General features: G+C 39.3%; 1 protein-coding gene across 1 annotated transcript in view; it reads right to left on the bottom strand.

The window, feature by feature from the left end:
- Positions 1-6,300: 6,300 nt before the first annotated feature.
- The window catches only part of COL3A1 (collagen type III alpha 1 chain), a 52,321-nt gene continuing 40,391 nt past the window's right edge, over positions 6,301-18,230 (bottom strand). The window contains exons 33-51 of the mRNA XM_042784123.1: positions 18,156-18,209; positions 17,998-18,051; positions 17,341-17,394; positions 16,897-17,004; positions 16,668-16,721; positions 16,105-16,158; positions 14,548-14,709; positions 14,333-14,440; positions 13,418-13,525; positions 12,970-13,023; positions 12,681-12,788; positions 12,014-12,067; positions 11,802-11,909; positions 10,559-10,612; positions 10,204-10,311; positions 9,285-9,549; positions 8,604-8,791; positions 8,175-8,417; positions 6,301-7,504 (exon numbers count right to left, since the gene is read on the bottom strand). Of these exons, the coding sequence (XP_042640057.1) occupies positions 7,358-7,504; positions 8,175-8,417; positions 8,604-8,791; positions 9,285-9,549; positions 10,204-10,311; positions 10,559-10,612; positions 11,802-11,909; positions 12,014-12,067; positions 12,681-12,788; positions 12,970-13,023; positions 13,418-13,525; positions 14,333-14,440; positions 14,548-14,709; positions 16,105-16,158; positions 16,668-16,721; positions 16,897-17,004; positions 17,341-17,394; positions 17,998-18,051; positions 18,156-18,209 (2,085 nt within the window). The 3' untranslated portion in view covers positions 6,301-7,357. The remainder of the gene's footprint in view (positions 7,505-8,174; positions 8,418-8,603; positions 8,792-9,284; positions 9,550-10,203; positions 10,312-10,558; positions 10,613-11,801; positions 11,910-12,013; positions 12,068-12,680; positions 12,789-12,969; positions 13,024-13,417; positions 13,526-14,332; positions 14,441-14,547; positions 14,710-16,104; positions 16,159-16,667; positions 16,722-16,896; positions 17,005-17,340; positions 17,395-17,997; positions 18,052-18,155; positions 18,210-18,230) is intronic.

Below are 18,230 nucleotides of genomic sequence, written 5' to 3' on the forward strand. Positions count from 1 at the left end.
GTTATTTTTAATCTCAGATTTTCATCAGCAGAGTTTTATAATCCATGATTAGTAGAAATGTTTTGAAGTTGTTGAAGGAGTATTTTACTATGAAGGATACAATTATTTTTTTTTTTCTTTTCAAGTCTCTCTTTGCATGTTTATCTCTCTCTGAAGCGTGCAATAGTTCCTCAAAGTGCCTTGAGTACCAAAAGGGAGTTTTAACTAGAAAGCAGTCTAAGCTAATATTGCTGGAGAATCACTGAAGCAAAATCTCACTTGAAGTGTGATCTCTCGGGAAATCTGAGCAGTTAACTGAAGAGTCTTTGCAATGCAAGTGGTTGGACATGCTTTTTTTCTTCTCTTGACTATCTATGTTTATAGGATGTGTGCATGTTACATCTCTTTCCCTGTTTCAACATTCCTCAAAGTATTGTAGAAACTTTTTCAACAGACAAAAAAAAAGGTGGTGGTGGGGTATTTCAGAGCGTTAAACTGCTTTACCTCTTACCTAGGCAATGTGGCATATCCTCATGTAAATACAGCTTTAATTTCATGAACCTAGAATGAACGAACTGATAATTTTCAAGAAATTAGTTCATTTATGAAGGTAGCATTAAGTAAATATTAGCTGTGGCATCTAGTGCAGTTCTGTCTTTGTTGAAGGTGGCCTAAGAAATGTTAGAGAAGGCACTTTAGAGTGGTTACAATAATAATATCAGAGACTGCATTTAAATTAAATTCAAGTTACAAGAGTTGGTCATTGCTATTGTTTTCCATACCTGACCTGTCCTCGGTGAGAAATGAATCCCGGGACTGCCTGCAGCTGACACCTCCTCTCAGTTTCCCAAAAACTAGTGCAATAGTTGTGTGGCAACTGCTCACTTAAATCTCATCTAGAAGGTAAAAATTCTGCTACTCGCTGCTCATAATTTGGAATTTCCTCTGTGTTTATATCAATAGTGGAGTTGGTGCAGTAGTTAGTCTTGAACATTTAGAGAAGGACGTGTGGATTCTTTTATATTTTCATTTTAATCAAGTCATCTGGATTTGCAATGTTTATTCTAAAGGTGCTTGTATCATCATTGTCATGCTTTTATCCCTGTGCCACTGAACTCTAGGTAAGAAATACCGGACTTGGTATGTAATTATACAGTTGATCACAGACTTGGGACCAAGCAGAGCTTACCTAGTGCCAGGGGCACTGAGTGGAATGGGAGCCTATCCTTTCTAATATCTCAACAACAACAGAAAAAGCAGCCAAGTATGAAAAGCAACAGCTTTGGTCTACAGGGCTAGGAGGATTTTTTAGCACTAGTTTTTCACCTTCACAGCTTAGGCTTTATACAGCTGCACAGTAGAATCCATTTTGGATTTCTGTTCTCAAGCAGCGTCTCCTAACACCAACCACTTTTTACAGTGTATTTTACTTGTAAATTTCTTTCAAGTTAAAAAACTTCGAAAGAATACATTCTTGCTGAGGGAGGAAAAAATTTGAAAGATATTTCAGATATGTTCAGTGGGCCTTGGAGGTTATGATAAATGTTCCCAGAAATGAAAAGGCTTGTTTATCTGCAAGCACAGTGAACAAAGAACTGAAATTCAAATATTGCTGAGCATATTCTTATTTTGCTACTGACTAGTTTTAGTGATCTTTCACCTTTATATTAAATATATATTATATTTTGTAAGGAGTTTAATAATGCCTTCTCCACAGCTTCTCTTTCTCTTCTTCCTGCCTGACATTTTATCTTAATGTATTTCGAGCAGAAAGAGATACAGAGGACAGAACTGATCAGAGTGCTACAGTTTATTGGAAACATCAGCTAACGTGCCCAGTGATTTAATTGGGCAGTATTAATATTGCTGTATATACTGTATAATTAATTTTAATATAAAAAGAAAAATACGTTCTTACTCCTTCTGTATTTCATAGAGGAGTCCAGCTCTGAATTCATACATCAGATTGCAGAGAGCTCTCTATGCTGGGCAGTTCTGGATTCTTAAGAGGTAAGGCAAACAGGGAATTGATGGTTTAAGTTCTTCTTGAACAAGAAGGTTTTTTCAAATCACAGTTTGGGGTTTATGCACCTCAGTTTTAGAGTGGCTGTGAAGGGGAGTTTATGTTTTGGCTGAATGTTTGCTCTTTGAAAAGGCTGATGGAGCAGCGTAAGATGTATCTCTTCCACCCTCCTTCCATACAGACCTTCTCCTTTCTCTTCTGTTTTGGTACTCCTCTCTAGCTCAGTGCCTATTGCGTTGTCTCTGGGTGCATGAAAGTGTAAGTTCAAATCTCGTGGCCTCTCCCTCCCAAACTCCTTCCTTGCCTATCAGGTAGCTTCCTGGTAGTGATCATAAATACTCAAGTCTAAAACCCTAATGCTAAAAAGAATCGGTAGAGTACCAGGAGTACTACATGCAGTAGAAGAATGCATCAAGCAACACAGAAATAAAAGAAAAAATGTCACCGCGCTATAGCTAGAAACAACAACAGTCTACAAAACATAGCAGGTAAGCAGAGGCAAATGAGGAAGATTTTTGTTCCTCTATGAAGGTAAGTAAAGAGTCTGAAAATGGGTTAAGAGCAAAAAGCGTTATTTTTCTTATTTCTGTAGGGTAAGAGCCCCTAGGCTTCATTTATCTCCTGTAGCTGCCTGAAATTGAGCAAAGTAGTTATTGGACTGGTAAACGCTCTCATAATCTATGGATTTTTTTATTATTTTTTCAGGAAGTGACAGTGATACTGAAGGTTTAATACTTGCTAGGCAATTGGTCTCGCTGAGAGAGGATATTTATAAAAAGAATAGGATTCCAGGAAGACAGAGTAAAACAACGGCAAAAGGAAAACCAGAACTAAATGGAAATGCAGAAGTGGTAATGGAAGAAATAATATTCCCTGCCAATAGGTAAATACCATAGGGATGACAAAAGGTAAAACAAAATAAGCAGTTCAATAGCTGGAATAAAAAAGCCAAAGAAACTGTGGACCCATAGACCCAATTGGCCAAACTGTGTGTTTATGCTAGAAAAAGAAATCGTTTTGATTTGGGATTATCATGTTCAGTGGAGCACAGTTTGCTTGCTAGGAATTTAAAGATTTTGTTGAAGTGTGTGATTTCAAGCATGTTCTGCTGAGTTCGTTCTGCTCCATAAAGGAGCCTTCCTGAGCAGAATTGATAGAGGGGTACCATAGAGTTAGGTTCAGTTTCTTAAAAGGTAGAATGTTTTTAGCCAGCCTATTTTACCTGCTGTCATGCTAATCAGAAATATAGCTCATATTAAAATCAGAGGTAATGCTTATTACTGTATCAAATAGAGACTGTGAGGACCATTATGAAGAATATGATGAATTACAGTTGAGAATCACCTGCATTAAACTCTCTCTGTTCCAAAAGAGCATATATATGGTCACAAAGGGAAAACTAGGTACAAAAGACCGGCTTTCTTGGGAAGTTGCTGCCCATCCCTGTGAGGTGATTATTGAACAACATCTTTAAGAATAGTAGAAGAAATCTGCTTTTTCCGCAAGCCAAAGGAGAAAGGGCACAATGCCAGAGATGAGAACCAGGACAGACTGTAGCAGAGCCAATGGATCGGACGGTGTTCAGGAGGACCTGAGCAGGGTGGTGCAAAGATTAAAACTGAAATGCTATCTAGATTTACACAACATAAGAGAAAAATAGAGAGCTTGATTGCTAATGTATCTGTTGTACTGTCAGCGTTATACATTTTATCATTTGCTGGGAGAAGGACTGGAAAAGTATTAAGGTATCGGGCAACACTCTAGTTTGAGCAAGATGCTAGAAAAGTCAGTTTTTTCCTCTGTCCCTCACGATAATTTCTTGCACATTTTTATTTCTTTGCTGTTAGAGTAAACCATCTTTCTATAAGGTCGGGCTTAAGTTTTTTTCTAAATAATATTTCATAATCATTATGATTTGTTGTGTTCACAATATCAGAGAATGGTCCACTATCAAATGTTCCTATCGCAAAATAGGTTCCTCAGTTGAGTTATTACTATCCATCCTCCAGGGAAGACTGCAGCCTTATTTAGGAGTGCTTATGCAGAAAAAAACCCATGCAAGTTCACATCTGACAAAGCATCACAGAACTCCTTTTTGGCCTTCATCAACTTGAGTGAAAAATCTGATAGAAACCCAACCAATCATAACAGAGGAATCCTATTACAATTTTAGAAACTTCACTGAAGTATTTTTACATGTTTCGTAGGGAGCAGTCTTCCCTGTGACAAAGAAACATAACACTGACAGAAGATTGTGACAATTGTAGGAGCTGTCTTTGTAATTCAGGACCCTCTGCCCTCTAAAGAGTGTGCTGTGTGTTTCTACACAAAAATAACAGTAAGTCAAAAGCATTTCCTGCTGCCATATAAATTCAACCATTTCCTGATAGGAATCTTAATCTTTGCTTTGCAGATATTACCAAACTGAAAGGAGGAATGAGTAGATTTTTTCAGGTACCTTGGAGTTACCACAACAAAGAGTGAAGCTGAAATGTGAATTATGATAAGAACATTCACAAAACTCCACTGAAACTGGAACATCTCAAGTGCCCCAAAGAGTAATCCCTTAATGACTGCGCTCTCAGTAAAATTGGATTCAGCAACAAAACTTAAGTTTTGACCTTTAATCCAGAGCTGTCCATGGCCAAGGGTACACTGAAAGGTGGTCATGCAGGTTATCTGGTGAACCTCCTCTGGCAGAGAGACATTTTGACTAAGCCAGGTACAACTTAGAGCAAAAAAAGAAAAGATGATGACCAGTGGCCTTCTAGGAAGTAGATGTCAGAAGCAGCAGTGTGGGGTACAGTCAGTGCTTCCAGAAGACATTCTCTAGGCTGAAGCTATTGCAGGACGAAGAGCAGGTGGGAAGATGAGGCCACCAGCATTTTGTTCTGGTGGACTTTGTTCGTCCAGGAACAGCAACCCCTCAGTGTAGGGTGAACTACATCTCGCCTCCTCCCAGTAAACAGGTAGGCAGAAACAAAGAAAGCATCTCTTCATCTCCCAAATCCTAAAACTTTCTGCTTTCTCTTCTAGTAATCTACTGATTTTCTTTAAGAGCATAGCAAGTTACAATCAAGGACATGTGATTACAAGCACATGATGAATTATGCTACATCATAATTAAAATATTTCCTACATAACTGTAGCTTGAGATTTGTGCAACAAGCACCTCATTACTCACATTTCCAGAAGAGAGGCACTTAGTTTAAAAACCAGAGCCTGCCAGACCTGACTTCTTTTCTGGTGAAAAGAAAGGGATATGATTTTTCAAAGAACCATTAGGATTTCACTCTTGATTGAATTCACTCTTGATTGAAATGGGCATGTTATCTGTAATAAGAAATATAGTCTAATTTGGTGACTAAAGTGAGGTTGTGTTACTGCCCTAATGAATAACCAGTCCTCCGAAAGAACACATTTTCCAGTTTATATAAATAATGCACTGCTGACAAGGAACAGTAGAATTTAGATTTCTCTACTAAAGCTGTCAAGAGAGCCATAGCATGGCAGAGGGTGTGTTGGGAAGCTCTTTCCCCTTTACGAATTAAAAATTCTAGTAGAGAGCTCTTCTAAGTTACTGCTTGCAAGTAGAGACTTAATACTATTTAGCTGATGACACAACAAAGTGAGGGTTACAAATTACACTGCTGCTTATTTAAATGTCTCACTTCCTTCTTTTAAGCAAGGAAAGTTGTTCATAGTTAGCCAGCATCCAGAAAAAAAAAAAAGTTCTTTGTAGCTATTCAAATTCCCAAACCATCACAACCCCATTATAAGCAATTGTTTGCCCTGGCCTGGTTCTAGCTGCACACTCACACTGAGGCGAAGAGCTGCAGAGGCACAAAGGCATCGCAAGGCTCATCTCTTGCTGGTATCTGTGCCGGGGTGGTTACTGCTGAAGAAGCCGAGCTGCTCCTGCAGCAGCTTCTCACGCTCACGAAAGACTGGGGAAGGGACTTGTGGGGTTTTTAAAGCTGTGCCTGGAGCCGCACAGCTGCTGGCTCTGATGGCCATGGAGGATGCCTTACCTACCACACAGGGGGAGGGAAGGCTCTGTGAGCCATTCACAGGTGTTTATGCCCTGTTTAAAATTAGGGCCTAATCAAGGAGTCCACCTTCACCAGAAGAAAAACTCTTGGGTCCTGCAAAAGAGCTGCACCTTTAGGTGGTAAACCTGCAATTAACTGCAAAGGTGAAGTTCCAAAGAAAGATTGGAATGTAAATTACTGGTCTCTTACAGCCCTTGGTATGATCTCCCTCTCCTCTCCCCTATAGTATAAATGAGAAGAGTCAGGTTTATGAAACAACAAGTTTTATTAAAGTATTTTATTATGTGTCTCTGTAAGGAATAGACCAACAACCATATAAAAGCTTACAAAGATGGTTAACCTTCAACACTATAAATGTGTTAACGTGACAGAAGTTCACAATTTTGCATCTTTATTGACTTTTATAGAGTGATGGGAGAAAAGTCTCAACTATGACATGCCAATGACAAATTTTGACAGGAGACATTTACAATTGCTTTAAATCCTTTACCTTTGGTTTTGTTTGGTGTTTTTTTTTTTTTTTTTAAAGCAAGTCAGTATCCCTGACTTGCAGAGTTAAGAGTGAAAAATACATTAGCACCATCATATTAGTCTTTTACACTTCCCTAATTTTAGTGGTCTTGACCAGCAATGACAGGAAAGTAGAGAAGCACCTTTGATAACAGAATACAATCCAACAATAAAATTATGGTGACTACTGACATTAAGGTATTAAACTCTTAAAATACACTGTACTTTTTCACAGCTAATCAGTACAGAAATAGAGATTTTTATACCAAATGATTCCACTGGATCGACCAATGGGTCCAAAGTGTTTTCATTGGTTGGTTTGATTTTTGGTTTGACTCATCAGACACATCCCAGTTTCTGTCCATGTTGAGGTAGTTGAAACAGGGAGGTCTTTCTAGCTTTATGGACTGCATCTTAGCAAGAAGGGTAAACTTTGGTACTGGGAGCAATCAGTGCTTTGTAAATTGGCTAACATTCAACTAATAGGACACAGTGTTGTTTTATTAAGTGTTGAAGTTGTATTATAGCACCACGGAGACATGTTTTGAAGATGGAATTTGGTAAAAAAAAAAAAATAGAGCAAAAAAGCATTTTTACTGTACTTTGTGTATTAGCAAAAAAAAAAAAAAAAATAACCCTTAATATCAAATTGATTCCTTTCCCCCAGAAATTTTGTTAATAAATAACTGGGATACAGATGGTCACCTGTACTAGGTGACAAGGCTAAAACGAAGGAGCACAGTTGGAGTGTGAATCTGTTTGCTGGGGTTTCAGAAAGAGCAGGATCTTTGATTTATAAGAAGCAGACCGGGCCAATGTCCACGCCAAATTCCTGATCAGGACCACCAATATCTACGGGTGCAATATCAACCACAGGCAACCTCATTGTCTTGCGCGTTCTGTATTCAAAGACTGTTTTAGCCCATTCACCAGTGTGTTTCTGTGAGGTTAAAAAGAAAAGAAAAAGAAGAGAACAAAAACGAACAACAAACCATGTTAGAGAAATCAGTGCTGGGCTACACGAACGTTACCCCCCAGTTTACTGAATTTCATACTTTCCCAGTTTGTGGTTCTGGGACCTTAAACGGCAGGAGGGAGAAACCGTGGATGGTGGTACAGTGTTTTGTGCTTCTCACTGGAAAGGGTGCAGGTGCTCACAGACCAGCATGCTCATCAACGTTATTTTCCAGTCCTTTCTGCTGCAGCAAGCAAGGCAAAATAACTGCGTTTGTCCCTTCCCATAATCATGGCCCATGGCTCGAATCACTGAGCCTTGATTTTTTTTGTATGACTCAGATGATTCCTACTCTCTTAGTTTTAGAGTTAACGTGGGATGGATCAAAACTTGTTCACTGTAACTTCACCGACTTTGACTGTAAACCAAGGAGCTAGATACCTGTTAAGCACAGATTTAAATGGGAGCACACCTCACTTCCTGCAGTTGCCACGGGAGGGGCACTTCTGATGGACAGAATCTATGTTTCCCCAGTGAGGTGCAGCTCTGTCTTTTCTTACCCAGGTCTTGCAAAGCTCTCTCTCCCTTTATGATGATTTGGGTTCCTAGGGGTAATTATTTATTAAACTACCGTACTAAAGTCTTGTTTACTTACAGTACAGCCATCTTCCAGAACAGCGTATGTGAATTTGCTGTTTCCCTCCGCCTTGATCTCGCTTTCCACAGAGCTCATCAGTTTCAGAGCTTTTTTAACGTTTCCACTGGCTTCATCCATGTAGGCAATGCTGTTCTTGCAGTGGTAGGTGATGTTCTGGGAGGCACGGCTGGAGAGGATGCGGAGGAAGGCCAGCTGAACTTCCGAGACATCCTCTGGAAGCTCACGATCCCCGTAGCTGAACTGCGGAGTGCAACACATAAGCAACAGCTATTGTTTCATCGTGCCTAGGGGTAGTCCGTGTAGTTATTATTTCACCCACCAAATGTTTTGCTTAGTTTAATTTCAGGATTACTTTTTAGCACATTCTGATGTATGCACGTACAACGTGTACTACCTTTTGGGCTGTTAACTGTGGTAATTTCTTACCTGGAAGCCTCCATTCATAGATTCTCCAAACCAAACGTGTTTGTTTCCACTGTTTTCGCTCGTCCACCAGTTTTTCCTTGGCACAGTGCTGGGGTTAGCACTGAGGCACGTCTCACCAGTTTCCATATTACAGTATACTTTAATAGCATCCATCTTGCAGCCTTGGTTCGGATCAATCCAGTACTCCCCTAGAGGTTAAAAAAAAAAAGTATTCAGGAGCTTAACGTATTTGGAGAAGACTCCGACTGAATGATGGTGAAGCTTACTTCTCTGCCACATTCCTGAGCCAAATTACAAAGCGTATTAATTTTGACAAACTAGATGCCACAGAAAATACGATGATACAAAAATATACTGAGTTCATGTGAATACTGTAATATGACTGACAAATATAAAACTTAGACTGGCCATGTTTTTTTTCCATAAAATTATTTAAACACATCTTCATGTATAAGCATCTAAGGAGTGGATTTGAAGTCAGTGTATATACTGTGTTTATGCATAGTGACTTACAGTTTAAAATTGTTACTACATTTAACTTCTTTATTTTAACATTTGTTTTAAATTTTTTTTTTTTTTAAGCAGATCTCTGCATTTAAACACTTAAAGACAATAGTATTAATGAAAAAAAAAAAAAAATCAAGATCTGCTACTGCTGGTGAAAATAAAAACCTAACATACCGCTCTTGAGCTCAGGATGGCAGAATTTCAGATCTCTGCAGTTACGAGCTGGATTCTTCCGTGACCCATCAGGACTAATGATGTTTTCAATCTGATTGTTAATTGATTTCATTGAAGATATGATGTCATCCAGATTGATGTCATTTGGTTTTGGCTCATCTCGATATTCATACCCATAGCCCACTGGACCTTTTTCACTAGGACCACCACAACATGGACCAGGAGGACCAGAAGGACCGGGAAGACCGGGCTGGCCTGGTGGTCCCTAAAAAAAAAAAAATATTAAAACTAGTGAACATAGTGCTGCGTAGAGATCACAGGTTAAAACTACAAGGCTGTGTGGGCCGTAATCTTAAAAAACGTGAATCTTCACATAAACATTTAGTTTACTTATTCATTAAATAATGGCACTTGCTATGTATAAACATCTGTTATACTTTCCAGGTCTTTATTTTCCTAAAATAAGAGTTTTATTTTCCTAATTTTGCCAAGATGTGACTGTCTTTCTGTCTGAGAAGGAACCAAAATCCAGAGACTAACCACTTCTTGGCTATAGGAGAAGTGACTATGCTAGTGACCTTTGCAGCACTGGCCTCTCTAGAGAAGTCTAGGCAACCCATTTCAGAGCTTCCAAGACACAAAGGGAGTCTGTGCTGAAGAGGGGATCCTTCCTTCCCCATGTACACAAAAAAAGTCAAAGATTACCTGAGATTAACACAATGCATTAATAATTACACTAAATTACAAATAATCTGTATTGTTTTTTTGGATTTAGCCTCGATAGCTAGATAGCTCCTACAGCAGACTTGATCCATGAAATACAGAATTTTCTGAGGGAGATATTTAAATCAGAGAGCGCCCTATGTTTCATGGATAATCCCTAAAGATTTGTTTGTTTGAGCGTGTACAATTTACTTACTGCAGGGCCACTTTCACCTCTGTTACCACGGGGGCCAGGAGGACCAATTGGACCTGGATAGCCACTTGTACCGTCTTTTCCAGGTGGTCCAGCTGGTCCTGGAAGACCCTAGAACAATGTTGAACACAAATAATATGGTCAAAATAGTTTACCAGATAATCTCTAATTCAAAAATACTTTGTGAGATGTTTCAGACACTTCTGTACAATTTATCAGGTGTTTTTCTCCAGCTGTTTTCTGTTAAGATGGCAAATTTTAAAAGATATATATACAAAGAAATTATTTATATATATATATATTTTTTAACCAGTCTGATTTTTCCTTGCAGTTATGCTAAGTAAGGAGTTTTTCTTACCCTTGCACCTGCAGCTCCCGGACTTCCAATTGCACCTTGTGGACCCAGGGGACCCTGTGAAGAAAAGTAAATTAAGTCATACACCTCTCAGTAATATTTTGCAACGAGCTGGATGTACCTTAAATACAGACATTAAAAACATCTTTAAGATTACATCAAACACATCCTTATAAAAAGCCTATGTCAGATGTGAGAGAGAATGGTTGCCCTTCTTTAACCAGAAAAAAATACTGGATGTTCTCTATATGAAAAAAATATTAGTGATGTGATATCTAAAATTCAGGAAAGCCAACCACCATCAATGAGCTCTGGATGAAATGTTGTATTCATAAGAATACATGGCTACAGGCTCAAAATGCTGCAGTTTTAATCATATAACTAATAAAGGTATTCAAACAATTTGACAAATACTCATATTTTCAAATATCATTAAAAGATTTGCTCTATTTATGCACTGCAGAGAACTAACCTGTATTTTTAAAACTTATTGACCATCTCGCTGTCATAGTGTAAATAAGAATTTATCAGGCTTTTCTTTTTATTATTCATGTTATATGTTAGACAACAGGTAACACTGTGTTGTTAAACAGGTCGGTATTGGCAGCCTTTAGAGCTAACAATTCCACCTTTTTGCCACCATTAGTACATTGAGTTTCGTTTCTTGATTCTCACCTGTATCATGAGTGTTATTAATAGTTCTTTTGAGTATAAATACATTTTTAAATTTTTACTTTTCATAAATACCTAGGGCATGCCTATCTATGACCCTTCAGTTCTTTTAGCTATTAAGATCTGCTCAAAATGGTAATTCGTGTTTACAATTCAGTAGTTTACAATTTCATGCCCAGTTTGCCCTAGTATTAATTACTGCAAAAGATGCATGACAGAAGAGAGGCATTTGGACTCTGAGTAGCTTTTTCATGGATTTAGGTGTCTGTCTAGCATAGATTTCTAGCAGACATAGGTATTTCAATTCTATATTTCATAACTTAATCAGTAATATCCTATATAAATAAATGCAAAAAATGTTTGTTCCAGATACATAGCTGAAAGGGATTATAGCAAACCCAGCTTCAGCTCCTAGCAGCTTCTTCCAGTTCTTTATTAAGACTTATTCACAGGTTCTTTATAAAGAAGATTTTTTCTTTCCTCATTAAATTAGTTTATGCTAACTAGTTAGCAGGGAGATAAAACACAGAAACTAAGAAGAGCTGTAATTCCCAATCCAGTGCAGAATACTCACAGGAGGACCAGGGAGACCCGCAGCACCAGGAAATCCTCTATGACCTTTTATACCGTTGCTGCCACGTTCACCAGGTTCACCTTTATCACCACGAGGACCTTGAGGACCCTTTAAGAGTAGATGTGCAATAAAATGAATATATAAAAAAAATCAGAGAAATGCCGCAAACCCAGGAAATAGTGAATATAACAAATGCTTTAAATATGACTTACACTGGGCCCACGAGCACCAGCAGGACCAGCAGAGCCAGGAGGGCCAGGTGGACCCTGTGACACAAGAAGAAGAAGATGGTACGGATGACACGGAGTTGACTAGACCACCTTTTTGTGTCCAGATAAGGAGTACATTCAAAGCCAGCAGATTTTCAGAAACAAGGGGAAGCTACACACACAAACACTGTATAATCAACAAGAATTTTGGCCAGTTGTTTTTTCTAACACTAGTCTTACTCAGCAGCTTGTAGGCACTGATACATACCATATGCACTAGACCCCTTCTTCACTTTGCAAGGTGTCAGCACTTCTCAGAAATGGATTGAAGATTTCCAGAGTTACTCCCTTAGTTTAAATAAATAACATCGTTTGTGCTGCATGAGCACCAGATGGGATGGAAATGAAGATAGGGCCTGGTGAGATGCTGTGCTTGTTGGCATCCTAAGAGGTATGTGGATTTTGAGTTTAATTTATATACAGTTATCAGGAACATAAAATGTGATGTCTTTCCCCTTGATATTCTTATAAAAAGGAGGTCCTCAGTGCCAAGAAACTATGACAGTAACCAGTGTATGACTCTTCCAAACTTCTATTTATTACTGCATAAAATGGACTTTGAATAGGGAAAGTATGTAAATAAGCACTAAACTATTCACTTTGGTCTTACCTGAAATCCTCTTTCACCAGATTTTCCAGGTGCACCGTTGTTACCTGCGGGTCCAGGGTGACCAGGAGGTCCTGGAGGTCCAGGAGGGCCACCCTCACCACGGTCACCCTGCAGATAGTAACAAGGGACCAGATAATAAATTTAATGTTTTACAGAACTACAGTGTAAAGAGTATATTCATCAGCGGAGCACAAGAGGTTCAAGGAACAAGTTACATAGACAGAACTACATATATTGTCTTCTCTATGTAACATTTATTTGTAATCTGAAGATATTGGTGATCCCTTACTTTGCCTCCTGGGGATCCATCACGTCCAGGAGAGCCATCTGAGCCAGGGTTACCCTGCAGAAAAAAAAAAAATTCATACAGTTTGCTCATAAACTGGATGACAAATAGAGAGCTGGTTTTCCAGTAAGCTTAAATAATGCTCAAAGAAAGATACTTTTCAAGAAGGAGGAGTTCCTGAACGTGGAGTGGCCCATAAAAGATCGGTAAGACCTGTGTTATTTGTAGGCGTACAGGCAGTGCTGTCTGCGGTTGAGTTCCAGGCGAGACAGGGGTGTGGCCCACCGGCAGTGAAGGCTGTAGCAGAGACAGCGGGCCACCTCACCTCACATGAGAATGTAACCTGCCCAGGCCCCTGCTGGGGGCTTTGTGAACCTCGAAGCGTATTTCCTCCCAGAGTCTCCCACTTGTAACTCCCAAGCTAGCAGGAAGGTCTAACACGTCCACTCACATCTCTGCCAGGCTCTCCAGGTAAGCCTCTTTGCCCAATAGGACCTTGTGGACCAGGAGCACCACGTTCTCCTGGGACACCATTGGTGCCTGGTTTACCATCTTCACCCTGAACAAAAGGAGAAAGGATTTTGTTGCAGATAGTGTGCTTGTGAAATGCCACTGTATTCTACATCTTGAATTAAATATACAGCGGTTATGAAGGAGACCCAATAAAGTGAAGGGCCAGCGTGACTTTGGTGACTGACTATTTGAAACAAGAAAAATAAAAACTCAGCCAAACTGGTTTATTTTAATTGCTGATAATACTCATGCAAGGCCACTGAACCCAAGAAATGCTCATTATTGTTTTGTCACTAAGAAATAATAAATAGGTAAGTCTCTTCTTATGTGCCCAATAGCAATAGGCAAGGCAGTCAGCAAGAAAATGCCAGTCTATCACAATATTAGTGATAAATTACAAGCCAAGCTTCACACCGCTTTTGCTGGAGGGAGGTGAAAGCATTTTTCTATTTGGGTCATATCTTCAAGCAAGAAAGATATTGAGAATTAAGTGAAGATAAACAACTTGCGGTAGGTGAAATTATGACTTAGATCTTGTCTCAAGGAGAGTTTAGAGCCCATGGCCCTCCTTAAGTGTATGAAGCTCACGATACAATTCTAGATAATCTGATCCAGGACTCTTGGTAATAGAGCTTAAAGACACCTCACAGCCCACAGCTGCTGGTTACCGGACATATTAAAGCCTGATCTTATGGATGTAAATGCAAATAACTGTAAATTCTATAGTCTTTGGGCTAAAAAGCATTTTAAAAAATACAACCCATTCATTATTTTTCTCTAAGCTATGTTTAGCAGCGGGATTACAGCCGTTGCATTAGGTTTGGAGCCACTGCTGCAGTGACTGAGCTCCTACCTTGAATCCTGGTACACCGGCTGGGCCAGTGGGGCCGCGGGGACCTGGCAAACCCGTGCTACCCCGGCTACCGACAATGCCTTGAGGACCAGGTGCACCAGGTAAGCCCTGTTTAAGAAAAGGTCAGATCAATCAATTCCGAGCAACTTTACCATTCAATAGGCAGCTTCTTATTCTTGACAGACATAATCTCTACCTACTGGTGTGCCGCTTACCATTTCTCCTCGCGGGCCTGGTGGCCCTTTTTCGCCAGGGGAGCCAGACTCGCCTCTTGTTCCAGAAGGTCCTGGACTGCCAGGAGAGCCAGCACTGCCCGGGGGTCCAGGAGGCCCATCCTTGCCTGCAGGCCCTGCGTTACCAGGGGGACCTGGACTACCCTAAAAATTATTTTAAAAAGACGACAGTGAGCTGTGTCACCTGAAGCAGTAGCACACACTTACTGGCATTGATCTTCCCTCATGGAAGCCAAGACTCGAGTCATTGCCTAAAGGGCGGATTTAGGGTCTAATTCTATGCACCCAAATCTGATCTGGTCTTATAAAAGAGAATCCTTTCACCTACCACTTTCAAAACTCTATAATTTTTCTTTTTTTTTTTTTTTTTTCCCCTACCTACTGTCTGGACATACAGTTTGCATAATGCAATACCTACATGTTTTGGATGCCCAGTGGTTGTAATGCATCCAACACAGGATACATGTTCCTTACTCACAGCTCTGCCACAGAAATTTAGCAGACCCTGCTGATTTCGGGAATCACTCATGCCAAATACCTTTAAGGTGGTGTCTTGGACACGTGCAGAATGAACTGCCTTTCAATAAAACTCTTAGCCAAACAATGGAGACAATTACATTGACTTTAATGGTACCTTAAATAAAATCCTACTTTTTATTCAGCAATATTCTAATCTGCATGTGTCTGTAACTATAAGACAGAAAATAAAAATCTCTTTCTTCAAAAGAATTTTTTGTACTTTAGATCTCAGTTACCATACAACAAAGGATAACTTATAATTTTGATTTTTAAATGGGTTAACCATTGTATTTGTTGTATTAATAAGGATACAAAAATCAGAATCTAATTTTTACTATGTGAGTCAAAAGTAGGTGCATGTTGAACATGCAAGTATATTATGAAACAGCTCTTCTTCACACACCGATACCTATAAAATACTGGAATTACCTAATGCATCAGCATACATCCTTATAACAGGGTACTGCTGATCGATAGATTAAACTTCAGATATAGGCCATATCATAAGAGAGAAACTTTGCCACAAGAATCTCCAAACTCCTCTGTCCCAAGACAATTAATTCTTATGCCATTCAATTCTATAGGCAACTAAAAAAATTTCTCATTAGTGATGTACAAAAGGTAGTTTTGAAAATGCATACCAACTCAAGATCCAGAATTGAGTATTTCTTGCATCATAAAAGAGCAAGAGAGGAGACAGGATGCCTGCCACCAACAGAAATACTCAAGGACCTGATCCAGGAGAAGAACTCCACTAAGTCTGATGGGCTTTGGAGAGCAAAACACAATAGAAGAAGGAGCAGTAAGACAGGAAGTGAATGAATTGCTATTCCATAGGAAATATGAGGAAATTCTTTTGCAGAATTTTTTCTCTAAGTCCAAACATCATATTCAGAATTCTTTTACTTACGTTACATTCATGTCAAGGTACATACAGCTTAATATAGTTTAATATATTAATATATGTCTAAATACATTCAGAAGGTATGAATATAAGAAGAGAGGGATTAGACCACTTACATTGCTACCAGGGGGACCAGGTAGACCACGAGCACCAGGGAAGCCAGCAGCACCCTATAAGAGATCATTACTTTTAGTTGTCATTTTATGAAGACTGGAAAAACATGAGCAAATTGATTTTCATGCAAGTGTTGACTTTGAATTATATTGAGCTGTTTTGCTTTAAACCCATATTAAATGTCATGGAACTGAAAAAGAAGTTTTGTGTTTTTTTTTTTTTTTTTTTAATTTCTTTTACAGGGAAGGTCCCATATGTTCCTCAAAGGTGAACTAATGGGCTCTGAGACACTTGGCAAGGATGGCATGTAAATCTAATAAATGTTGAGATAAGCCATTTTATAGCTTTGGGTCACTGTGCCAAAACCTATTTTGGCATCTTATTTATATTAAAATCAATATAATCTAGATCACTGCACTCCTCAACTTTAATTACTCTTCTGGAACACTTTAATTATTCTGGAACTGCAGATATTAAAGTCACTAAAGGTCTTTTTTTCATTTACATCACATTTGTTGTAATAGAGAGAGTCATTTATTGGTGACTAAATCAAAGAGATACTCACAGGGCCTCCAGGAGATCCACGTTCTCCCTTTGTTCCTTGGGGACCAGGTAGACCCTACATGGAAGGAAATAGATAAAAGCAAGATAAATAGATTTCTGTAAAAAAAATATAGGAAGTGTCATTAAGTTTCAGGCAGTTCAAATGCTTGCACTGGGGCCCAGCCACCTTGAGGCTGAGGGAGAATTGAAGAAATCTCTTTTCATAGCAATAAGGAATAGCAAAAACTTACTGGTGCACCAGGACCACCTTGTGGACCTGCAGCCCCAGGGGGTCCAGCCTCTCCTCTCAGACCAGGTGGGCCTCTTTCTCCTTTCCCACCAGGTTCCCCATTTTGGCCCTGTAGAAAAATTATATGGTTATATTATGACTCAAAAAACGCAGATGATATCACTGTGATGAGAAACCTGATCCAGATACACTTCTGAAGGGAATTTAAATATTAAATTAAATGCAAATGCAGTTGAACTCTATTGGTCTACCATGACAAGAAAGGAAGGATAAAGAAATGTTGCTCTACGTGTGATGCGTACAGAAAGAGTAGCAAATGAAACAAATGTATGTAGCAGGTATGTATATTGAAAGGATTACACTGAGCCTTTCTGAGATGTGGATGAACTTAGAGAAACTAAAAAGTGAGAATCACATTCAACTGCTTTTAAGTATTTATACTTACTGGAGCTCCAGGGAAGCCAGCAGGTCCGGGAAGACCTTGTTCTCCTCGTTCACCCTGTAGAAAACTACATGTCAGTAATGGAAGATGTTGGAAAGACAGGTTTCACTTTACAAGTTAGAGAACATGCCCAGGAATGCCACTGAAGTTTCTTTGTCTTATGATCCTTTGGAGGAAAAAAAAACCACTCCAAAACAACAGTTGCTCCTGAGCTCTAAAAACAACCGTTCAGGAATTATCTGATAATTGTCTAAAGTATGACAAACTGATCTCAGTTACACCTGTATAAACCCTGAGCACAATGCATTCCAGAGATGCCACTGAGATCCAAGTGTGCTGTTTTATCAATCTAAACAAATAAATGCAAGAGTATTTAAAACAGTTTACTTAACTGTAAGACAAGATGGAAAAAACTATTGTTCACACTCTTGCCCTGACGTGTCACTGCAGGTCTCCAACCCCTTTACAGTGTTAAAAGCACTGATTTCCTAAAGTCCTTTACACCTGTAAATCCCAATAGTCAACAGGAGCTGAGTGTGCTCAGTTTATTTTGAACTCAAGCCACATGTGTTGTTGATAGGGTAGGTGCAACACCAATGTCTATACTAGGCTAGAGGAGCCATGGTAAAGTTATACTGGAAGAAACGTGTTCCTACTTACAGGACCACCGCGGGAGCCCATCGGACCTGGGGCACCTGCTGGACCAGTCTCTCCCTGTAAGGAACAAGAATGATTACTAGGTGTTTTTCTTCTTCCCGTGCAACAGCCACTTGTGTGACTCTTTACAATGTCAAATACCATTATGGAGGATGCTTTACCTTATCTCCAGGTGGGCCGGCAGGACCAGGAGGACCAATGGGACCTACATTACCCTAAACAATTAGAAAATAATG

Source organism: Tyto alba, unplaced genomic scaffold (assembly GCF_018691265.1).
Source record: "Tyto alba isolate M040663 unplaced genomic scaffold, T.alba_DEE_v4.0 Super-Scaffold_7, whole genome shotgun sequence".
Lineage (NCBI taxonomy): Eukaryota > Metazoa > Chordata > Aves > Strigiformes > Tytonidae > Tyto > Tyto alba.